The sequence below is a fragment of the Neltuma alba genome, unplaced genomic scaffold, assembly GCF_004799145.2.
Source record: "Neltuma alba isolate B1F8T4 unplaced genomic scaffold, ASM479914v2 tig00011920_pilon, whole genome shotgun sequence".
Lineage (NCBI taxonomy): Eukaryota > Viridiplantae > Streptophyta > Magnoliopsida > Fabales > Fabaceae > Neltuma > Neltuma alba.
Window position 1 is genome coordinate 1 of NW_021636512.1, and position 24181 is coordinate 24181.

A 24181-nucleotide genomic window follows, 5' to 3' on the forward strand; every position below is an offset into this window, starting at 1 on the left:
TTTTATCTCCACCTTTCTGTAAAACCACATCTCTGAATTGATGGCATCCTCATTATACGGAAATGTTTTCCCCCCCATACAAATGATCTCCTTTTAGTTCTTGTCAATTCATTCCTGATTCATGTACCCTAACAATCTAAACATGTCCACCAATGCAAAAGTTGACAAAGGAAATCATACCCAGTAGTTTCATTGAGGCCATCCAGATCATTCCATTAGACTCAGAGACACAATATTAGTAAATGATTATTAAACAAAGTACTAAACCAAGGAGAATTAAAAAAGAAAGCCAATTGATCAGCTCTGAGAACTGTGATTCCTTGTTCACACCTTTTGGCCCCCAGTATTATTGATAAATATTCCATTAAAAAGAGAACGTATACCACATACATAATTTACTTTCATCAATTTTTTCCCATCACTTTTGAACCATCGTCTCCTTTTCTTGGGACCAACAATCCTTTACGTTTTAATGTCTACAAGTAAGGAATATTATGCTCTAGAGTACATTCTTCAGTGAATGAATATTACCTATTGTAGATAATCTATACAAGAGATGATATTCAAAAGTTTTCATTTGAAGTGCCAACCTTGTGTTGGTAGAAAGAAGATCAAAATCAGAAGGGGAGAGAAAAATAACAAATCCCTCCTTTTCCTGAAAATTACTGACAATGTTACATTTGCTGAGCGAAGATATATATACAAGTTGTCTGAGAAAAGAACAAGATCCTGCGAGATCTGCTACCTCTGCCGTGAGATCCAAAATAATCTAATGAATAAAGTCAGTGGAATGAAAAAGACATTTATACAGGGAGGGAAAAAGTTCAAATCAACTAGACTCAGCAAACCATATTTCAGAGTTTTACCTCACTTAAGCACCATAATGAGCTCCTACATTCTGTTCTGCAATGCAAATTGCCAGATTCTGATACTTGTGCCATGTACAAGCTTGTTCAACATCATCAGCCATTCTGGTTCAAAGCTAGTAGTCCATCTAATTACTGATCACTTGACGTTGCCGGTCCGGATTGCTGTAGGCAGTATCCTTTGTGATTCACATATCTTTTTCTCACCATCAGATGATTTCTTCATTTCAAGCTCAAGCTGCTTGCAGTTTTCTTCATGGGCTTTGTAAAACATCCTCGTGAAGTTGAGCAAGGTTGACACAACTGAAGAAAAGAGAATTAGCAAGAGGATACTTTTCAATGAACAGCAGATATGGTAGAAAAAAGACCAATTAACTGCATTAGACTTTTATATGGCATTTCTGACGAAGATTTTGAACACGATAAATCACTAGAAAGCACAAATCAGTCTTCTGAATCTCTGCAACAACCTAGTCATTGGAACTATAATCTATAGTACAAGGTTTCAAACACCATAACCATAAAACTAGACGGAGATGAGCTTATTATACAAGCTACAGAAAGGAAAGTTGCAATACTAAGAAAGAAAGACACCTTGCTCAAAAGGGCAGCGAGATGGATCTTCACCAAAATAAACAATCAACGCGTCCACTTTCCTACCCTGTAGAGTACAGGACTCTCCAAAGTGAAAACCTTTTATATGATCTGAAATATCTCTGAAAACATTAGCTCAAATGCCTACCACGCCAGAATATAATGAAGCCAGTGATCGAACTTCAGCTTCAGCAGAACGGAGGAAGTCTTTCAAAGTCTGAAAGAACAAGCAATAAATTAAACTCCAACTATGCTACAGAATGCACATAGATAAAGAAACTTGATATTAGAAACAGGCTAATATGGGACTTTAATATCATATATTGGCACATGATAAAAATTATTCAAGTTGATGTAATTATTTATCCAAATTTATAACTTTGAGCAGTACAAGAATGAACAAGGAGGAAAAAACATCATTCGTGAATTGAGACTAATTTGAAAACCTTCAAACTTATAAAAGAATAAAATACGTGATTATGTAAGCACCTTGCGGAATGTCTCAGATATAGGACCATCATTTTCAGAGGTTGAGAGTTCCTGGATAACTTTCTCTAATCCTTTGCTTACAGCTTGCATCTCCTCTGCCAAAAACTTCAATTGGATCTGCTATAGTTATACATGTTAGTCCTTAAACATGCTTATTATTCCCTTAATTTCTTATAAGGACATTCCCACGATCCTTATATGAGTTTTTATAAAACGTTATTTTTTTCCCCATAAATATCCTTGTGGTTTGATATTCCCCAACTAACTAAACAAAATCTTGATAACTGAACAACCTCCTCTAATTAATGAACTTCAATCGGGATAATTTTGAAATTTTAAAAGCTTTAGCTAATTTTAACTGAATTCCTTAACTTTTGTAAAATTTAATAGGTCCTTGTCTAAAAATGAAATTAGACGGAGTATATTGAAAATTCCATCACCACAATTCCAACATAATAAAATAAGAAGATCCTTTGAGAAGTCCAGAACCTTTGCTGCAGGCTCTAGGTTAGAAAGATCCTTGGAGAAGTCTAGAACTTCAGGTAATTTGTCAGCCAACACCTACAGGTAAGCATAAGGTCAACTGTTATCTTTTACCAACTAGAGCAGGTTTCTTTCAAAGAGAAATACAAGAAAAGAGATTTTTTTAAAAAAAAAAAGACCCTCGGTTAACAAAGAATGAACCAATGAATGTGACAAGGAATAAGCATCAATATCCACCTTACAAAGATAATGCATGAGAGTCATCTTGTTGTTCCGTGCTCGTGTCTCAGTGAGTTTAAGAAGGCTGTCCAATCTGAATCCAATAGCAGAACCTAAAAGACGGGAGAAAATAAACTATGATAACCTTGTGAGAATGACGATATATCTTCCCCTAGTTACATCTGAAATCACATAGACATAATGCCTAACAGTTGAAAATAAACACAAGGAAGAAACAAACTACAAGCAAAGCTAGAATTGGGAGGAGAAGGCAAAATAAGTTATTCCCATAAAAAGGGAAGAAAAAATGATGTCTAAATATTCCTTCCCTTGTTAGGATGTACAAAACTGATATGGTAATACATTGAAAAAGGTTCGTTCAACATTAGAGAATAATTAATTACCAACATACTTTTATTAATTGTGCAGCTAGGGGGCTTTGAGGCTTAAATTATAGGATGTTTATATTATAGTTAAAAAAACCTTCATTCTCCTCCCCCTCCTGTCATGTGGAAGAAATAATGATAAAGGGAAATTCTAAATAGTTGTTGAATAAAGTTGCCATGGGTTTTCTAAAATGAATGTCGAGGATAGAGCTTCTATATTTTCATGAGAAGTCTTGGAGAGAGCTTAACGAACTTTACAAGGTCAAATAGCCATATTGTTCTGCCTTCAATCCAGAATGGATAGTCAAACAAACCTTTTAAATAGGTTCTTAGAATGGGATTTATGTTGCATGACAAGTGGTCAGCTCTAAAAATGGTTGAAATGGCTTTATCTCTATAAATATTGACATAACACTTCATAGTTCATGCCATTCAGCCACGGGGATGTCACCATTTGAAGCCGTCAATGGGATCAAGCTAATATATGCCGAACTTGCTGGGGCTTCATTCTAAATTTTTAATTACAAATATGTTCTTAAACATTGAGGTAATTTTCTATGCTATAGGAATTAGCCAAGTTAATAGTGCATTCAACCTATATTTTTCAGACATCTATGTTAACTTACCTCTAGCAGTTCCTTGGTTCAAAGCATTTCCCAAAGAAAGTATCGTTTGCATAATTCTCTTCAATTTGAAAGAATTCCTAATCTGATAATAATCATCACAGAATAAATCTAGAATGTCATTTCTTATCATAAAAAAAAAAAGAAGATTGTTAGAAAAAGAATTGCTAGAAAGAGGCTTTTAGTAGGCAATAGGATAACGTACCTCTTCTACAGTAGCATCTACAATATTCAGGCTTTTTCTAAGGTCAGAAACCTACATAAAATATTTCAATGTTAGACTCTACATCAAATAAATGCCTTTTTTTCCCCTCTTATAAGCATGCTATATGGCATCCTTCATCACCTGAGATTGGAAATGAATCTTGAATGAAAACACTCTGAGTTTGGACTCTACCCTGGGTACTTTCATCAACTCTAGGAAGAACTGTAATGATAAATAAAAGATGGCATAATAATCCACATGAATTATGAACTTGAATGGAAAATTAATTGATAGCTTCATTATCACTTATAGGTTTATAGCCCTCAGAATCTAATAACGTGTGAAACAGGTGAAAAACACATACCTGTTCACACCTCCCTAACTTCTCCTTTTCTCCAGTATAACCCTTCAACACCATCAGTAGAAGTCAACAAAATTTGAAAGGAAGAAGTGACACATCATACCATATTACTAGAACATAACTTTTAACAAAAGTTTTACAGACGTCTAAATAGTCAACAGTGAAAATTAATCATCTGAAGCTAGCAAATTATCCAATCACAATCTCAACCAACCTTGAGTAATTCCATCTCCTCTTTTGTAGGACAAAACTTTATAAGGTTTTCAACCTGATCAATGTCTAGTGCTGAGTCCTCTAGTGCTAGCACTGAGCTCTGGAATATTCCAAACCACACATAATAGACCAAAAACAAAATCCAATTAGCACTCATCAATTCATGATGGTTTGACATGATGAAAAATATTGGATAAAGAAAAATATCGCCAGGCTATCAATCTGTTTGCAGCAGCAACAGTTCACGAGCCTGAAATTGCATTTCTAGAATAGGGGTCGATTGAGCTTTTGTTGGTGTGTTACAAACAAATTTGAGAACCTGGTAAAAGTTTGGACTACCATTTCCCCATAAATTGAGATAGCAACATCAAGTTAGAGCCTATTCCAAAAAATCATCAACATTATTCCTTTTTTATGCACTCGTCACTAATACATTACAAAAAAACTTTATAATTTTTGTTCAAGTGTAGAAAAAATTCAAATATGAATCAGAGAACAAAACCTCTTTTGACCAGTAATCAAGCAATAGTTTCCTAAGCAGTCTACTTATAATTTAGAGCTAGTTGAATTTTTATACCAAATTTCTTGAAGCCAATGAAAGTAACATTGATCCTACCATCAAATCTTGCAATGGCACTTTCACTTTTGAAAGCATGATTTCACAATTATATGCTCTTCTGTGCTCAACCTGTAAAGAGTGAAGATATTAATCACATATAAGTGGTAAAGTCAATGTAATCTTTCAATCATGATCAAATAAGGTATGTGACAACAAGAAAATGATAGGTAAAGACTAGCAGCATCAGGCCGATAAACATTCACTATTTTACAGGCGACCCTGAACAAGCAAAATGCCATAAGTCCTAGATTATGCAATCCAAAGAAAAAGCTACAGAATAACTGGAGCCAAGATGGGTTGATTGTATACCTATATTATTATAATAATTTTAAAACATACATCAGTGCGTAACATTGGAAATTTCAATTTGTCATCCTAAGACTTTAATGACAAGGAGACAGGTAGTACTAAAACCTTAATGGTGAAGTAAACCATACACCGGTTGTTTGGGTAAACATTACTACTAAACATAGCTCCAGGCAATTATTTTTCCCGCCTTTTCCTACCATTAAATACATTCAGTGTGAGCATAAACATTCTGGGAAATTGAAAGTGTATATAAATTACCAGTTGCACTTTATCAGATTTAGGCCCAGCTGAGCTTCTGCCACCTACTTTCTTGGCAGCGCCTGAACTTGGGACTGCTGCTGAGAAGAGACTCTCAAGCTCTGAAATATCAATCTCTGGGGCTCTGAATCAAGAAGACCAGAAAACATGTGACACCACAATAACAAAATGACCATCAACCTTAGAAAATGGAACAGCTATACCAAATCAGACATACTTGGAAGCTTCACCAGATTTCGCTGCCTCATGCCACAAACTTCCTTGCACTGCTCTAGATATTTTCAGCCAATGCAACGGCTTCAGCTTTTTATTTTGATTTTTGGTACTACTTATTGTACGAGATAGAATTCGTCCTCGGGGTCCTGTCGTACTAGATGCAATATTTCCATCCCTGATTTTAGATCTCCTTTACTAATGGGAACAGGAGGTGGAGGAGCATTAGGAGCAGCAGGAACAGATGTAGAATTCTGCAACAAAGGATTAGGGTTCTTGGAGGAGAGTTCTGCAGCAGGGGGAGGAGGAGGTGGTGGTGGTGGTGGTACGGTGGTAGAATCAGCTTTCCTAGGAAGACGTGGAGGAGGAGGAGGAGGAGTTTTAGCCCTAACAGGTGGCTGCAACTTCAAAGGAGGTGGTGGAGGGGGTGGTGGTCCAGTTTTAACGTTAGGCTCCTCCTTTAGAGGAGGCCGTTGGGGAGGAGGGGGTCGAAAATGTGGTTCTTCCATTGGTGGGGGTGGAGGAGGCATGACTCTAACCGGTGATTGCTTTTTCTGTGGAGGTGGAGGTGGCGGCGGCGGGGGAGGTACAGCTCTAACCAGTTTATGCTCCTTTTGAGGAGGAGTCGTGGGTGTGGGTGGTGTTGGAGGTTGTGAAGTGGATGAAGCAGGTCTAGTTCTAACAGGTAGAATCTCCTTCATAGGGGTTGTAGGGGAAGGAGATGGCTGAGTTGAAGTCATAGATGAAGCTGAAAAATGGGAAGCAGCGTCAAGAGGCAACTTATTTGGAAAGGCACTTGATAATGATGTTCCAGATGTTGAACTAAAGATTGATGACTCACTTCTGTCTTTTGATTGGACTTCAAATTCGCCAGTAACAGGATAAGCTGGTCCTAGAGGGGAAAGATAAGAAGGTAGTTGTGTGTTGGGTGGAGTATTAGATTTTCTAAGCAAGGAAGGATTCTGTGGAGGTGTGTTTGGTGAAAGTGATTCACTAGAAATGTCTACAGAGCTAGACATGGCAAGATCATCCACTTGTGCTTCTACATCAAACTTTGTAGAACTTGTCACAGGTTTACCAAACTCTGAGGATTCATTATCTGATGACAATAACCTTTTTGCTTCATTCTTTTTTCCCTGAGGCACTCTAGAATCTTTTTCATGCAACAAAGATCCAGTATCATGCTGCTGAGTAGAAATTCTATCTATCTGGTCATGCACCGAAGCACTAATTTGTTGGAGTACATTTAGCGCAACATCAGCCTTAGGATTCAACCAGTCCACATGGTTAAAGATCTCCTGAACCTTGGCAAATGCTTCCACTGGCAGTCCCTCCTTCTCCTCAAAGCATGAGGTACCATCCGCAATAACAGCAGCAGCAGCATCCATCTCTGAGAAAAGGATCTTAATGCAAACAAAAACCAAATGAATAAATTTCATGTTAGAAATATCTGACTGACAACTACACAGTTAAAATTGGTATACAGAAATATACCTCCGCTCTGAAATCCTTGGGGAAGTCATCCTTAGCATCCCATAAAATATCAACTTCATCCCGGTTAAGCATCAATATGTTGGACCTAATAAAAGCTGTGTTGAACATGACTCGGAACATCATCCGTTCGTGGTCCATATCACTGGTCAAGTTGATGCATTCAATCACAACATCACCTTGGATATGACAGTTGATGTCAATTTTAATTAGTTCACACTCTCCCTGCAACACAGAAGTAAGGAATTCAGAAGCAATTACCAAACCTGGACATATTCTAGTTCATCTTGTAAAAAAAGTGAAAACGTATAAGCCAATATAAAGTACACAATGAGCACTCCAGCAAAATAGGCTTCAAAAGAATGGGGCCTTCTGAACTCCTCTAAATTGTTGCCAGGCCTCTGATGAATGTTGAAATTTCCCCCAAAAAACCCTTCTACGTATCCCCAAATCCTAAACGGGGAGTGTGTAACTTTTCACCCCCTTTTTTTCCCCCTCAGAAATTTCCTTCTCTTTTTTTCATTGTATTATAAGGAAAACTGATTCCAAAGATTACTCCACGGGTGCAACCTCTTGGACAACAGACTAAGACCATCCTTAGTCCTAATATGAAACTCCTATGTTTTCAACAATGAACAAGACACGACATTTTCTACAGCTATAAATGCATATACATATGTCTAACATTCATTTCCTACACTTCTGAGCTTCCAAAACTTAGTTGCCCCTTTAAACCGAATTACAAGAATAGTAGGTTTGAGCTGAGCCATAATGGCTTATGAACTACTTGCATCATTGAACCGATTGATGGACGTAACCCTCAGATGTGTGTTTTTTCTTTTCTTCTTCTTCTTCTTCTTTTTTTAGTGGGGTGCGGCGTTCAACGGGATATCCCCCGGGGGGCAGGGGATATTATTGAGATATTTTATTTGATTTCTTGCTTTCTTCATTTATTAATGACTTCCCACATAGCAAGCTAAACAAGTCAGATGCCACCATTACAAGAACATAACCTTTTTTGCACAAAATTTTTGACCCCTCCATTGCATCTCAATTGAAAAGTCTCCACAAAACCAAAAAAAAAAATGATGAAAGTGAATAGACTATGATGGAGAAAACAAACCATCAAAATTTGAGCAACAGAGGGCTATTATACAAAACAATTGGGCACAGCAACTCCCAGTTTACTCATATTCATGCACCACATCACAGCTTCTATCAGTTGACAAAGTGTTTTTACAAAAATATTGATGCTAAGAATTCTAAATGTCAGTATTTGGTCAGTATCAGTAAATATTTGTTTGCTTATCTACACAACACAACACAACTCCAAATCTCATATTTGTTTTTCATATGTGCAATCAGTGCGTGCCTCCAACCAATCTTAGGACATCACCAATAGTTCCAAAAAACCAAAAGAAAGACCACAATTTCTTGCGTGAATTTTCTTCATTTACCCACATAAAGAGAAGAAAAACTTCTACTTTCTAAAGAAAGTGACCGAAAGTGCTAGAATCATGGATGTGCATAATGATAAAATTTCACCTGCTTGTAAAACCGGATGGTTTTATTTTTCTTCTGTGTTGAATACAAGATTTTTGGAGTTTTATCTGCAAGAAAAGGATCTTGTCCATAAATTCGAAATACAGGACAGCATCCACCTTCCCCATCAAAGTTCGGGAAACATCTGAGAATGATGCAGTCCAACGTAAGCGCCCTGTCCAATGGCGGCCAATCTATGGCCACATTCCTCCTGGAAATATACTGCAGATACCGCAGCTGGGAAGGAATCGGATTTAACGGTGACAAAAACTGCAAAAGCTCACGTGGAGCCTGCCTGTAAACCATATCCAAAGTTCTCTGTTCTCCGCTGTATTGCTTTCGATAAATCAAAAGCGCAGCCAGCATGAAAGCCAAAACCGGCCAGCCACCACGTTCACAGTGCATCAACAGAACATTATGCTGCCCAAGCGAGAGCCAACTTTCACTCGACCGTAAAAAGTGGTGGATGACCTCCATCTTGAGCACTGGGCAGCCCTCATATTGCCGAGGGTAGTCCATTATAGTCATATCATAATCTGACAAGATGTTAGCCATCTGACTCTTCGTTTCTTCCTGGCGGAAATTGAAGACCAAGATCGAAGCATCAGGAAAGTGCTCTCGAAGTTGAGCAACAATTCCGTCCATGTAGACTTTATAGTTTTCTTCATTCCAAGCATCCGTCATGAAGCAGCAGTCGAAAACTGGACATACAAATAGAATGCACAACATTCAGTAATTCCCCTTCTTACATAGTCTATATATTCAACTACTTAACCTCATTTTTTATCTTATAACTGCAAGATACGAAATTGCTGCCAATCATGTATTCCATTTTTGGCAGGGAATTTCACGGGGCATAGCAATGTCCCATCATTCCACTCAAGGGGAGGAAAAGAAAAAAAGAACGGTTAAGAAAGGAAAGATAAAAGGAATATTCTGATTATGGCCCGCCGTCACATCACTTTCCCGCATTCCTCAACCAAATAGACCTATGATCTAAAACAACTTGACGAATTATCCATGAGAGAATGCTTGACACACAGTATCCAACAAATGCAATCAGAAGAGAGAAGGAAAAGAGCTTAAAAAAAAAACGTGTGGAATAAGGAAAGTACCATAAACTCTCTCACAGATCTCAAGAAGCCCATCGGGGGGCTTACGAAAGAACAATTTGCGCAGCAAAGTCATGTGTAAGCTCGGAATCCCAAATTCAGTTCCTCAATGATAAAATCCCGACCAATCATAAGAGAACTGCGAACGCCAAAACGAGAAATTTCATTCGGTGGAGGAACACTTTCCAATCAATCTGCGTTTTATATATTCTGCGTTTTATATATTCAAAGAGATTGAAAGCGGTTTAAGAAAATGGAAGGAAATTATAATTATGATAACAAAATCGAAGTGAATTTGTGATCTTCTGTTTTCAGAGTGTGAAGGAGGAGGAGGGGGAGGAGGTGGTGGCGATGGCGGGGATAGACGGAGATGGGTTTGTTAGTTTTGTTTGCGCAGGTGAGTTGTTTTGGGAGCTGAAGGTTTCCGACCGACTCAGAGTGGTCCCGTGCGGGTGACGTGGACACTTGGCGATGAGCCACGTGTGCCGTCATCCCAGAGAAGGGTAATTTCGGTAAGTGAGTTTTCAATCTTGTTATGTGAGATTTGCCTTGACAGCTACCACTTCTGACATTTCCGTACAAGGCGAAATCACATGTTTCTTTCATCTCTATCCGTTTTCGCTGAAGTCTATATTAATGTTCGGGGGCAAAAAACCTAATTCTGCCAACTTAGATAATTAATTTAAATTTAAAAAAATTAATTAAGTTAATTATTATAGTAAGTGTGTATTAGTTTTTCAAATGACCTCTTTAATACTTACTCCCCTTACAAATTGTGATTCAAAATATAAGACGTTATTAAAATAATTAATACTCTTCCAATCTTTTATATATGACCTAATTGTTAAGTTAATTTTGATCTTAAATATAGACCTATTTCAGCTCAAAAAAATATAAGACCTATTTTTCATACTTATAAATTTTTTCTAAATTATCCCTATAGATACTCCTTTAACCATAATCAAGTAGAAGAGGGAGAGAAGATATTAAGAAGATGATTATGGTGTTTTAAGAAAAACGTTTCATATTTCTTATAATTAACTAATTTACCTAACTTTCTTAATCTAATCAAATTAATTAAACAGATCTTATATTAAAGATCGGAGGAGTATGATTTTTTTTTAAATTTCAGTCCTATTAAATGTAGGAAAGATATGAGAGAGATAAAGCAATTTTATCTTTTTTTTAAGGATAAAATAAGAAAAATTTATAATTTTAAAACATATGTCTAAACTTTCATTTCTTGAAACGTGAGAAAAGTTAAATAACTTCTTATATCATGAATAGGAGAGAACATATTAGAAATAATCCTTATACCCTAGTCCTCCATAATTTTTGAGGATTTCATCTTACAACTTTATTTTTGAGTTGGTCTTGTTAGTAAAAAGTCAGTTCTGTAAGCAGTTAAGCATTCTCTAAATCTAGAGTCATGTATTAGTCTTATGAGCCCTGTGACCAAACTCACCTAATTTTTTTCCACAAAAGAAAGAAAGAAATATGGAAAACATTATGTTTAACTTTGTACAAAAAATGTCTAGCCCATTTTACGTGTAATGTAAAATTTATAAGTTGTGGTATTCATTTTAAGAATATGTAATTTATAAAAAAGTCAAATTTATTTTTTTGATACCATATTTTATTTTACATTACAGAAAGCCAAATTAAAGTTAAAGTAAAATAATCAAGTACCATTTAATAGGATCATGTACATTTTCTTCGTTACATCAGAATAAGAATACGAATATTACATAAAATACAAATGAACTCGTTACGTTGCAGCCTTTTAGACGTGATTGAGAATCTATGTTATCTTTTTTTTTTTTAATTTCAAAAATTTTAAAAACATTCTAAATCTTGTACTTGAGGCTACAACTAATTATTTAAAAAAACTAAATATTAATAATTAATAAATTAAGAAATATGTAAATGATTGGTCATTGGAGTCACTATTTTAAGTTTCCTTTTTCTTGAACTAAAAGAACAGGACGCACGAGAATTATGAAAATCTCTACTTTATTGAGGCATCTTGATGATATTTCATAATTTTTTAATAAAATATTATGCTTATAAATAAATTTTTGTATTTGAAGATGACACGTTGAATAAGTTAGAATGAATGCCCTTTGTTTTTTTTGGGTTTGTTTTTGGGGTTTTATAATTTGTGCTTCAAGTTTTATCAAGGGTCAATACGTATCTTTATTATGAGTGCCTTATAAGATATTAGTTATGGACCACACGAGAAATAACTACTTAAAAGTAATTGTTTATAAATCCTATACCCTAAAACGTCAAAATCTCACAACTACCAATTTTATCATTTGCATGCTGGTCAGTACGTAATTACGTATCTTTATTATGGAGGTTTCATGTTGATATCATAAATGTTGGTCAAGTATCTTTATTATTGAAGTTATGTTTAATTTGATTCAAGGAGTGATTTTGTAGGGAATAAATATAGAAAAGAATAATAGTAAATGAAATTTGATTAGTTAAAATAATGCTAAGTATTCTATTAATTTAGATTATTTAGATTTTATTATCATTTTTGGTGAAATCATTGTTGTATTATTAAAAGATTAAAAGACTAGCCATGACATTATTAGCTTTTCGATAGCTAACACAAACATTTATTTTATGTTAGTAGTTTTTTCTTTGTAGAAAATTTATTACAAATGGATAAAACAATAATACAAGACAACTCAGGCTTGGACCATAACAATATAAGAACAAAACATGACAGGCTTAAAAAAAAAAATTCATCTGATTTTTAATATAAGACTTAATTGAGAAGTTGATGCTAGTCTTATATGTAATACTCAGATCAATAGTGCTTTGAAAAATGAGACTGTTTTAGGTTTTCAATCTTAATTGTTCAATAGACCTAATGAATCTCCAAGCCCAAAACACAATATTTCAAGTTTAATGAAATGGTGTGTTTTATTTATTTATTTATGCTCGCTAAGTGATGACTCATTAAATTTTATTTGTGCATCTCTCAAGAATGCAAAATTGTCAAATAAAACTCCCTAAACACATGGTTTAGATAATCCATTGTTTTGAAATACACTTTTTTTGTTTGTAAACACATTGTTTTCCTTATCATGAATCTAATCTTTGATAAAACTTCTAGTTAGGGCCATGGTTTTGACTTAATCGTAAACCATATCTAATAGCAATATAACGCTAGCAGGTGATGACTCAATGTATTTGCTGTTCATCTCAAACACTTTAAGATAACTCACAAAACCCTAAGAGGCTGTTTGGGATAGCAATGAAAAAATTTATAAACACATTTTACGTAAGTCGAGATAAAACTCATCTCACATACTTATTTTTTATTTCACAAATCATGATTGAAAAGTTATTCATAAGCTATTTCAAACAGCACAAATCATATGTTTCAATAGCCCATTGTTTGACGTCTTATTGTTTTATCATTGTCAACCTAACATTTGGTAAAACCTTCAAAGCACGTTGATCTGACAGCCCAATATTTTCATTTCCTTAAACCTTATGTATCTCTGATATATAAAATGCCATTATGTGTCAGGACACAAAATTGCAAATCAATCTTCATCAAATTTTATCTTCCCTGTCCTTAATTTCACGAGAAAATTATCCATGAAATCTGACACCGAGCAAGACGATGGTGATGATACAAATGCTGTGAGCTACAAGGGTAGGGTTTTTGCAAATATCATATCAATGAGATACCAAAAGGTATTAAATGCAAACTTCTTCTCTTGTTTGTTTGATATAATTTATTTTTTCTTTGCATTCTCAACAAAAGCATCAATAATTCCTGCATAAAAAAGGTCGCGAAAATCTTTAAACATGAGGATCACTAGGAATTTTTCCATTTGAAGAATATGATGAATTTGAGGATTTTTTTTCAATGAGAAAAGGAATGGCCAAAATTTTCTTGAAAAGGGATGACATTTTGATCATAGTGTGCACTCCGCATAAAGTCACAATTCAAACTTCAATTACCATTCACCCTCTAATATGCTGCAATTGAACCTTCTGAATTATCACACACACACACGTGTGTGGTTACCTAATAAGATCGTTTGAGATTTTGTTCGATAAGGTTAATGATGTTATGAGTTAAAAGCAGAATTGGGGATTGATTTGGGAGAGGAAATGATGGAAGCTGTGCTTAGCACCATGATTCTTTCTTCACTTTCCCATTCTTTCGCCTCTGAGATGAAGGGATCTATAATAGGTGAATCTGCTCTTTTATTATTAATTTCATTTATTATTTATTATTAACGTCACTGTGAATTAATTGTCTGATAGAAGCAAGAAATTGCAGGACGGAATGGCACTCGTATCGAGTGTTGCCCTCCTATTTTCTTCTCGGAGTGGTGTTATCAATAGAATTTGTCACAAAAGGAACAAATGAAGATGAACTATATACTACATCCAATCCTAAATATAAAAATTAGTTTATACTACAACTTGCACCACAAATTAGCTCGACCGATTGTAGCATGAACTATATAGCATACCCTACATGTTTTCTTGAACCATGCAATGTTGAATATGTAAAGCTCATTGTAAATAGATGCTATGGAAAGGCTAAAAAAATTGTCTTTCATAGAGCCCACTTCTTTTTTCTTAATAGCTCTTCTTATTCTATAAACATTAATAGTTTCATAGATATCTTTTTTCCTTCTTGATGTTATTTTGTTTTAGTGGCACTTTAGAAGGACACACACTAATGGGTTGAGTTTACAAATGAGTTTGAACACGTGATCTCTTAATTATAGAGAAGTTTTTGTGCTACTATGTTTCAAAATAATTGGCAATGTCAACAACGCTGTTAATATCGATGTGTACATATGTATCAATTTGAATTATTCAGTTATTTTTTACGGTCTGTTTGGTATGAGGAAAACGGGAGAAGAGGAAGGAGAGAAAAAATTTTAAGGGCCGTTTGGTTCAATTCCTATATGCCTAGAGATGGTAATGCAATACAGTGCAATGAAATGTAATGCAGCGTTTATTACCATCTATATGCTTGGTGTGTTATTAAGAAGATTGAGCAAAAAAATTACTTCTTATATTTAATCAAATAAAGTTAATACTGAAAAGTCTATAATGCCCCTCAAGAAAAAAAAACTCCTCCTTTTCCATATCCTTCCTTCCTGGATTCATTATCTTCTTTCTCAACAAAAATCTGAAGCACAAGCATAGATTCACAGTCTTCTTCCTTGAGCAAACAAAAAATGAAAATTGTTGAAGGCAGTTCATAAGGGTCACCAGCATCTCCATGGCTATCTCTTATTAGAGACGGTTCATTGTCATCAAACAATAGCATAGAGCTATTCTTTTTCCTTACAATTTTTTGGGTGGCGAACATGGGACCGAAACGATGGTTATTGTGGGTGTTCGATGTGGCGGTGCTCACAGTGGCAAGTTCATCAGCGGCGGGATAGGGGTGAATGATAAAGAAAAAGTGGAAGAAGGAAATAAAGATTGGAGCGCAAAAGAGACTTTTTGAAATATGCAATGAAATGATAATAATGATTCATGGGGAGGCATGAATGAGGATTACCAAATTTTTTATAATCATTATTACTATGGTAAAAATTACTACCATACTAAAGAACAATCAAACACTCATATCTTGATAATGTAATCATGATTGTCATTGCAGGCCAACAGTAAGATTGAACCAAACAGGCTCTTAATTAGTTCGATTTGAAAAATTAAAGAAATGAGGTTAAAAAATTTTAATTATGTTTTTACTCTTATTTGACACATTATCTTTATTAAAATCTTATAACGTCATTTTTCTAATTTTTCAAACCTAATCCATTAAAAAATTTTCTCTCTTCTATTTCTCTCATAACATAGGGTTAAAGTCATATATGTCAATGAAAAGCAAGAGGGTCTAATCTTAATGCAAGAAACCTAATGAAGTACAACTAAACACCTACGTTTTGCATCATTTTCACTGCCCAAATTCAAAACACAATATTCAATTTTGATGAAATGTGTTTTTGTTTATCTTGTAGTTTGGGCTATCATGCGGAGTTTGAGCCCTCTTCCACAATTTTCAAAATACACGATTTTGGTAGCTCATTCTTTCAAAGTACGCTGTTTTGATAAATCATTATTTTCCTTATCTTACATATAATCTCTAGTAAAACTTAAAAAACACAATTTTGATACCCCATTATTTTATCTATTGTGGTATAACGCCGTTCCTGGCTATTTCCACCGCATGTAGCCTGCTAGGCAAAGGGTTTGAACTGTGCAACATGTATATATGTGTAGTGGGTCAATTTAAATTTTTGAAATATTCTTTAGGGTCAATACATGAATTGTGCCAATGGTTGAAGGGATCACTTTATTGCAATAAAAAGCAAAAGATTTCTAATATATCATAGCATATACTATCTCCGGTCCTTAATATAAGAGCTAGTTGACTTATTTAAGTAAATTAAAAAAATTGGTTAAGTTAGTTATTTGTAATAAATAGGTAATGTCTTTCCTAAAATATTTTTACTAATTAAGTGTATTGGCTAGAATTATTATTATTATAATGACTATTTTGGAAAAAAATAAATAAATACGACAGACAAAGTTGATTAGGATATTATATTTAAGATCAAAATAAAAATCAAACAAATTTTTATATTAAAAATCAGAGGTAGTATAACAACAAGAGTTCACAACAAATCTCAATTTCAAGTAAAGGTACAAAAATAGAAGTCTTAAAAAGTAAAAACAAGATTACCCAAAGCACCGGAACTAGCGTCGCTTGGAGACGAGTTATTTTAGTTGTCCAATCTTGATTGTCCAAGTGACCTAGTGAGCCGAAACATCTACTTCCTCTTGTCTACTATACAGGTCATTTTAATTCATTCATGAGAATTAAAAAATGACAATTAAATCATTTAACATGTCTTAAATTAAAAGTTTTTTTTCATTCTTACCTTTATTAAAAATTGTGTGAAAAATAATTTTTTAATACATTTTCTCTTACATCCATATGCTTTTTCAATAATGTCCAAGGCAAATAATCATGTTCATGAGATTCGACGGGTTTTTATGTTGACTATCGAGAGCCTAACACAACCCTCCTCTTTTGTCCGAGCTTGGAACTGTCTATACAATATAGGTGGAGTTAAGGCAAATAACCAATGAAAGAAAAAAAAAATTATCTCTCTTCTTCCATCGAAAATGATATTTGCTAGGAGCCAAAAGAGTCAGTTCATCAAACTCTTTTCATGGAATGGTGTTTACAAAGAGAGAGGAGTGAACTTTCATCAGATTAATTGCATGGAAAATATTTTATGAAGAGAGAGAAAATGCAAAGAATTGGCAAAATTGGAAATGAGTATTTATTATAAAAATAAAATGGGTAAATAAGTACTAATTTTCTTAGAGGTGACTTATATTTTGAACCATCGTATTCTTCTAGAAGCACCCTATAATCCATACTTGATGGAGTATGCCATACATCCCAAAGTTCTAAACACAATCTTCTAAGTTTAATAAAACGGTGAGTTTTGTGTATTTATGAGTTGATGATGGCTTAATGAATTTAAGCTGTCTTTCACAAGGAGTTTGAGTCATAATAAAACTTCTAGAACATATGATTTTAATAATCCATTGTTTTAAAGTACACTGTTTTGATAGTCCATTGTTTTTCTTATATCAAACCTGATCTCTGATCAAATTTTTGAAGCACATAGTTTTATTAACCCATTGTTTTCTTTACCATAAATCTTATCGTTCAGCTATATAACGCCGTTAACCTGAATGTGTAGGGACACAAAATTGTAAATGAATCTTCATCAATTTTCATTTTCTCTAGTCTTTACAAAGAAATTACTCATGAAATCCAGTATTGATGAAGAAGAAGGTGATATTAATGCCGCAATTACAAAGGGTCTGCCTTCTTAGAGAAATCAAATCAACAGAATACCAAAAGGTATCAAATTTAAACTTATTTCCTCAGTTGTTTGATATGTTGATCCACTCAAATAGTATGGGTTTATGCTCAATTTTTTCTTTGCAAAACTATATAGAGTATTAGTAATTCCCGCAAATAAAAACGTGGCAAAAATCTTTTAGACTTAAGGATGTTTCCCATTTGAATACTTGCATTTGAGGTTTTTTGTCGACATAAGAAAAAATATCAAAATGTTTTCTTGAAAATAATTCAGGAATGGGATGTAGATATCATGTTACCCTAAATCATTTCAGTTCTATAGAGCTATTGATGTTGGATTCAATAATTATTACTCACCCTAATCATACTACTGGTCATTCCATGCATGTTTCATCATATCATTTTCTTATTGTAAAATTAAAACTTACCTAGTAGTACTGAAAATTAGTTGTATAAGTATGTTTGTCTCCAATCCATTTAACCATTAGTTCATGAAATTATATATATCTTATTACAGGGATTGTTGATTTGCTCTCCCAAATCATTGTCATGTTCCTCATCTTCTTCGGCTTCTTTCATCATAACTTCACATTGGGTCTGCAATCAACATTGATCATCTCTACAATGTAATTCACTCATTTCTCAAGACATCATGAGATCAGAAATTATCAATAGAGCTATTATTGTAATACTTAGCTCCATTGGCTTCTTTGCAGTTTTTTAACAAGACATTAGTCCGACTGGATTACTTTGTTACTGTACTTTCCTCAATTAAGGGGCTGTTCAAAATGCTCAACTGCAGCAAGGGAATTTTTCAGCTACAAAAAATGGGATTGATGTTGTCAAGGAAATTCTGTTGGCCTTTTTTTCTGAATAAAATTATTTGCCCAAGAAAATCCTTCTTTCCAGCTGAGTTTTGCCAATTAAAAAAAATGAATCATTTGCATATTTTACGTGACTTAGATGCAATACTATAAAAGCCATAATGAAAGTTTTACGCGCCCTCTTATTTATCAATTGATCAATTGAACTGACTTATTGATCTAAAACATACAGTATACTGATCTCAAAGCAACAAATGTTATATGCTCACTCAAAAATTGTGTTTAAAAGTATTCCCTTCGAGCGTATGATCTGCATATCAGCCACTCATTTGTTGAGGGGTAAACTCAATTATTGAAGCAAATATACCAGCATTTTATATTGTCCCCTAAGTGCATAAGGACGAAAAAACTGACATGATTATATCTGATTTAGCATGATCGGTCAAAAAACAGTCTGCTCTCCAGATATTTTTAGGATGTTAAGAAACAAGACATATTTATAGTACCCGAATATGCCTCCCCCTTAATCCATAGATCTATTTAACTAGGTTGAGTAGAAGCAGCACGCGCGCGCGCGCGCAGAGTTCTATTGGAAGAAAACTGCCCAGAGCATAAATTTCAGTAATTTATATTAATCTAAACCTCAATAATAGGCATAAAGAACTCACGCATGCTGGAACATAAAAATTATATACCTTTGTGGCTTCAGCATAAAGCCCAAGGACAGCATAAAATGGAACCTCATAACAAAGGGTAGCTCCAATTCCATGAAGGAAAACCTTCTGTCCATCCTGGAGCCAAATCTCAACTATACTTCAGTTTTGAGATTGCCAATCTTTAAATTAAAAAAAAAAAAAAAGAACCATACAAAATTTTCAATCGAAAAGAATATCATTATTAGATGACAAAGTGAATGGCAACCACACCTCTAAAGAGTCCACGGCATTATCAATTGCACCCCGTAGACCACTCTAATCAAGCGACCTTTTTGTGCATTTTGGCCTCTTCAAGATCCCATCCAAAAGCTGGATATAGGCATATTTGTTTACGGTGACTTCTTTCTGCTCTGATTCATGAAATAATTTCATTGCCTCTATGTACTTCCCTTGGGTGCGCAAATCACTTATAAGATCCGAATACATTGTCCTACACGAATCAGGCTCTTGGGAAGTATCAAGAATTTTCTCATCTTGCTCTGTCCCTTTAAGTTTTGACATGAAAGACTCTGCTTCCTCTGTTCTACCGGCACTAATAAGTGCACCAGCAATAACATTATAAGTATAATGATCAGGCCCCAATTCTTTTTCCTTGATTTCAGTCAAAAGATCAAAAGCATCATCAAGCCTTTCCACTTTGCAAGGGGAAGATACCAATGTGTTATATGTAACTGTATCAACAAACTTCCCTTTAGAGATCCATGTGTCAAATAGTTTAAGAGCTTTCTCAAGCATGCGCTCCCTGCAAAGTCCACGAAGAAGAATGTTACATGTAAAGATAGCGGGCCTGAAAGAATTCGCAACCATTTTGTTGTGGAATTATGCTTTATCCACCATTTTCTCCCAATAGTAACCAAAAATAATTATGTTGTATGTAATTTCATCCGAAAACAAGCCCCTCCCCAGAAGCTCGTTCAAGATCAGTTTGTCCCTACGTGCAAAGACCTTTAATTAATGTGTTATGCGTGACAATGCTAGGGATGATACCTTTCTTCTTCATCTCACCCCAGAGATTCAGAGCTCTTTCTGTTTGTTCACCCTTAAAGTATCCCATGATTAGAGTTCCATAGGTTACTTCATCAAGAATACAGCCTTGATTCCTGGCCTAACTCATATGCCTCTTCAAGCTTCTTCTCCACACACAGCATGTAATACAGTATTTAGTGTAACAGTATCAGTTTTCAATCTCTTCGATAACATTTCATTCATCATCCTAAATGCTTCTCCAAACCTTCCAGCTTTAGAATAATCATTAATCATGGTATTATACGCAAAAGGAGAAAACCCTCTTTCTACCATCTTCATGAAAGTCTTCTTTGCTTCATCAATCTTACCTTCCTTAAAGAACCACTTGAACATTATGTTGTGAGTCACTCCATTTGGCTGGACCCCTTTAACTCTCATCTCTTCAATTAACTTAAATGCTTCTACACTGCTTCGTCACTCAAAACAACCATCAATCAACCTATTATAAGTAACAACATCAGGTATCAATTCAAATCCTCCATCTCCTCTCGAAGCCTAATAGCCTCATCAATCTTACCTTCAACACAAAAACCCCTGATTATTGTGTTGTAAGTAAAAACATCTGGCAACGTATTATTTTGGGTCATCAACTCAAGAACACGGGCAGCTTTCTTAATACATTTTGATCGACAATATCCATGGATCAAAATGTGTTTCTATTTGGCACTAAGCCAATATCTTGCATGTCTTGCAACATTTCTCAAACCTTATGTAGCTGACCTCTCATACAAAGTGCATTCAAAATGGTATTATAAGTGAAATTATCAGGGGGACATCCAAATTTACCCATCAGATTATTTAGCTGAACAGCTGCCTTGAACTTATTATCCGCACAATATCCATATATTGTTATGTTAAACGTGTTGGTATTGGGTTTCACCCCAAATTTAACAGCATCCTTAAAGACTCCTCTGGACAAAAAAATTGAATGTGAAGATGGGTATCCTAGCAGCGCATTGATAAGCGTATTGCAAGTTAGCAAATTAGGTTGATACCCAAGACGCTTCATCTTGTAGAAAATGTGAAGAGCAAGGTGGGGATAGCCAGCTTGAACATAAGCTCCCACGGAGGCTTTGGTGCTCCTGGGAAGGCAACTATTTGGGTGACGAATGGAAGTGTGGAGTGGATCGTGCCGATCAGAGGTGATGGAGACAAGAAGAGACTTGGCATCAGTGAACATGCTGCAGCTGAAGAGATGAGGGAGAAGAGTGAGGAGATGCTGTAGGCTCTTGGAAACAGCAGCAGATGCATGAATCTGAAGCCACTTGAAGAAGAAGAAAAGTGTAGCAGGGTGAGAAAAGAGAGGCTTGGAGGAGAGAACAGAGAGGAGGAGTGTGTGATTGCGGAGGTGGAATGTAGGGTTTGAGATGGTGGAATTGGACCTGACTGGAGGTGAGGATAGTAGCGATGGCTTGAAGGAGACCACGGTGTTCCAGTGAAAGAGTGCTCATGTTTCTTCTCTTACACAACTGTGTGTTCAGATTATCTGCTGCCTCTTCCTCTGCTGTAATGAAAACTTAGCATGTGAGTTACTAGGGATGAAACCATCAAGTCTAAATGAGTGTATCAATTTGTGCAGCTTGTGAGTTATTAGGGATGAAACTATCAAGTCTAAATGAGTGTATCAATTTGTGCACCATTTCATTCCTAACAGATGCAAATCATACTCAAATTGTTCAGATTTAAGCACATAATATCCACTATGCAATGCATTAACTGTAGTCAGCACAAGCAAAGATCTTTTCCAACAGTTCGTCAAGGGCATACACGGAAGCAGGTGTTTATTTTGGAAATTACATGGAGGAGGCACACATGCTAGAGACTTGGTGCATTATAGAATTTGGATACTGTACATCACATTATAGAATTCATACACTGTATACCACCACAATCACATCACTCACCAGCTTCATACATTGAAGAGCAACATTCGACAACAATTGAATCCATCCCAAACAATAAAGCCACTAACAAGTGGGACACATGAAAATTGGGCTTGACATCAAAGATTCTCACGTATAGACCTTTATGAAACTGCATTTTTATTCAAATATAATTCTCTTTATCATTTAAGCAATAACTGTTTATTGTTGAAGAAATATTGCATACCTCCTCTTTTGTTTATGTGCTGTATGTGAGGAAGCATAATGCTTCAATTCGTTGGAAACAAATTTCTTCGTACTTGCACATGAAGATTGGGCTTGACCTCAAAAATTCTCACGTATAGACCTTCATGAAACTGCATTTTTATTTAAATATAATTCTCCTTATCATTTGAGCAATAAGTGTTTCTTGTTGAAGAAATATTGCATACCTCCTCTTTTATCTATGGCTCGCATGTGAGGAAGCAGAATACTTCAATTCATTGTAAACAAATTTCTTCGTATTTGCTTCAATCATAGGAAGTAAGAAGACAAATAGAAAAACGTTTCCAAGGTTGGTGGTGACGACCAGACCAAAATGTAGAAGCCTGGAGACCAAATCGAAGCCCAGTCTGATAACCTTTAAGTAACCTTTGTAATCTGAAAAAATTAAAACCGAAGCCTAGTAACTACCACTCCAGCTAGGACTTCGACGATCTTCGCCGTTTGCTATGTTCGCCCAAGCGAGTATCCTTCGAGCGTTCAGATTCTCTACACTGCGGCTCCCATTATCTCCGCCTCCACTGCTGAAGCACTACTTCGCTGGGGAAACGCATCAAGTCATCGCAGGAGTGAGCAGTTGAAGCTCGTGACTTCGAAGGTTTTTAATTATTTTCCTCCGTCTTCAAAATTGCTTCTCGGCTGATGACCTGGGCTTTATGCGGTGGCCAACGGTGGAAGGTGATGAGTTCAAGAATGGTTTTGGACAGTGGTTGGTGGTGGTTTTGGGCGGCGGTAATTCTGTGGGTCCGACGTCGGAGAAAATTTTTTTAACTGACGAGGATAACCCAGATTATTGGACATTCTAGAATTATTTTTTATACATTTTATATTCTAATTTTTTGAAAAAATTACAAATAAAGACCCCTCAATATATAAAATTATGATTTGGGATCTTAAACGTGGAAAATAGCAAATAAGGAATGGGTCCTAGTTTTGCAAATATGAAATGTATGTGAAATATCTCTCAACTAAATGTGATTTAGTTTACTGAAATTGTCATTTGCTAAAATGAACTTGTTATTTCCCATAATCAACTTGTCATTTGGTATACCTCAGCCAAATTGTGATTTGATCTACTAAATTTGTTATTAGTTAAAGTGAACTTGTTATTTTTTATAGTCAACTTGTCATTTGACTTAGAGATGTTTCAGACATTTTACCACAATTTCATATTTGCAAAAATGAGACTGGGTCCTTATTTGTTATTTTTCAAATCGAGGGTCCCAAATTATAATTTTACATGTTAGAGGGCCTTTATTTCTTTTTTTTTAATATATTACTGTTACTGCAATGAGTTTTTGTAATAAAAAGTTCTATTTTTTGTTTATGCTTTAGTTACAATAAGTTTCGTGACACTATTATATTGGTTAATTAGTGAATCGCTGCCTTCACTACAATTAATCAACTCAAGAATAAGGTCAATGTTAATAAAATTTGTTGCAGACTCACCAATTCTATTTTAAAAAATAATAATGTACAGGTTGGGGGATCAAATCATTTTACAAGTGATATACTTGGGATTAATTATATCAAATAATGGTAAAATTGATGGAAATATTAATTATTGAATTCAAGCTGG

General features: G+C 35.0%; 1 protein-coding gene, 2 long non-coding RNA genes and 1 pseudogene across 4 annotated transcripts; 1 reads left to right on the plus strand and 3 right to left on the minus strand.

Moving 5' to 3' along the window:
- Nucleotides 1–461: 461 nt before the first annotated feature.
- Nucleotides 462–10329, minus strand: LOC114719539 (formin-like protein 13). The gene is given in 19 exon segments (XM_028905053.1): nucleotides 462–769; nucleotides 867–1169; nucleotides 1461–1527; nucleotides 1609–1677; nucleotides 1950–2066; nucleotides 2439–2510; nucleotides 2670–2764; nucleotides 3664–3745; nucleotides 3866–3916; nucleotides 4007–4087; nucleotides 4230–4271; nucleotides 4441–4539; nucleotides 5056–5127; nucleotides 5626–5749; nucleotides 5843–6014; nucleotides 6017–7241; nucleotides 7333–7554; nucleotides 8875–9572; nucleotides 9987–10329. Coding segments are annotated over 18 exon segments (3525 nt in total). The 5' UTR covers nucleotides 10060–10329; the 3' UTR covers nucleotides 462–769; nucleotides 867–1005.
- A 7450-nt stretch (nucleotides 10330–17779) lies between these two features.
- On the plus strand, nucleotides 17780–18800 carry LOC114719513 (uncharacterized). Its single transcript, XR_003737911.1, has 2 exons — nucleotides 17780–17931; nucleotides 18410–18800. It is a non-coding gene; the product is annotated as an uncharacterized LOC114719513 (long non-coding RNA).
- A 443-nt stretch (nucleotides 18801–19243) lies between these two features.
- Nucleotides 19244–21812, minus strand: LOC114719528 (pentatricopeptide repeat-containing protein At2g16880-like; annotated as a pseudogene).
- LOC114719540 (uncharacterized) lies at nucleotides 21813–23208 on the minus strand. Of its 2 annotated transcripts, none has more exons than XR_003737913.1 (3): nucleotides 22773–23208; nucleotides 22568–22697; nucleotides 21813–21959 (listed from the first exon to the last, which is right to left on the minus strand). It is a non-coding gene; the product is annotated as an uncharacterized LOC114719540 (long non-coding RNA). The 2 variants fall into 2 exon arrangements; XR_003737914.1 differs by having other exon boundaries at nucleotides 21813–21962.
- Between the last annotated feature and the right edge of the window lie 973 nt (nucleotides 23209–24181).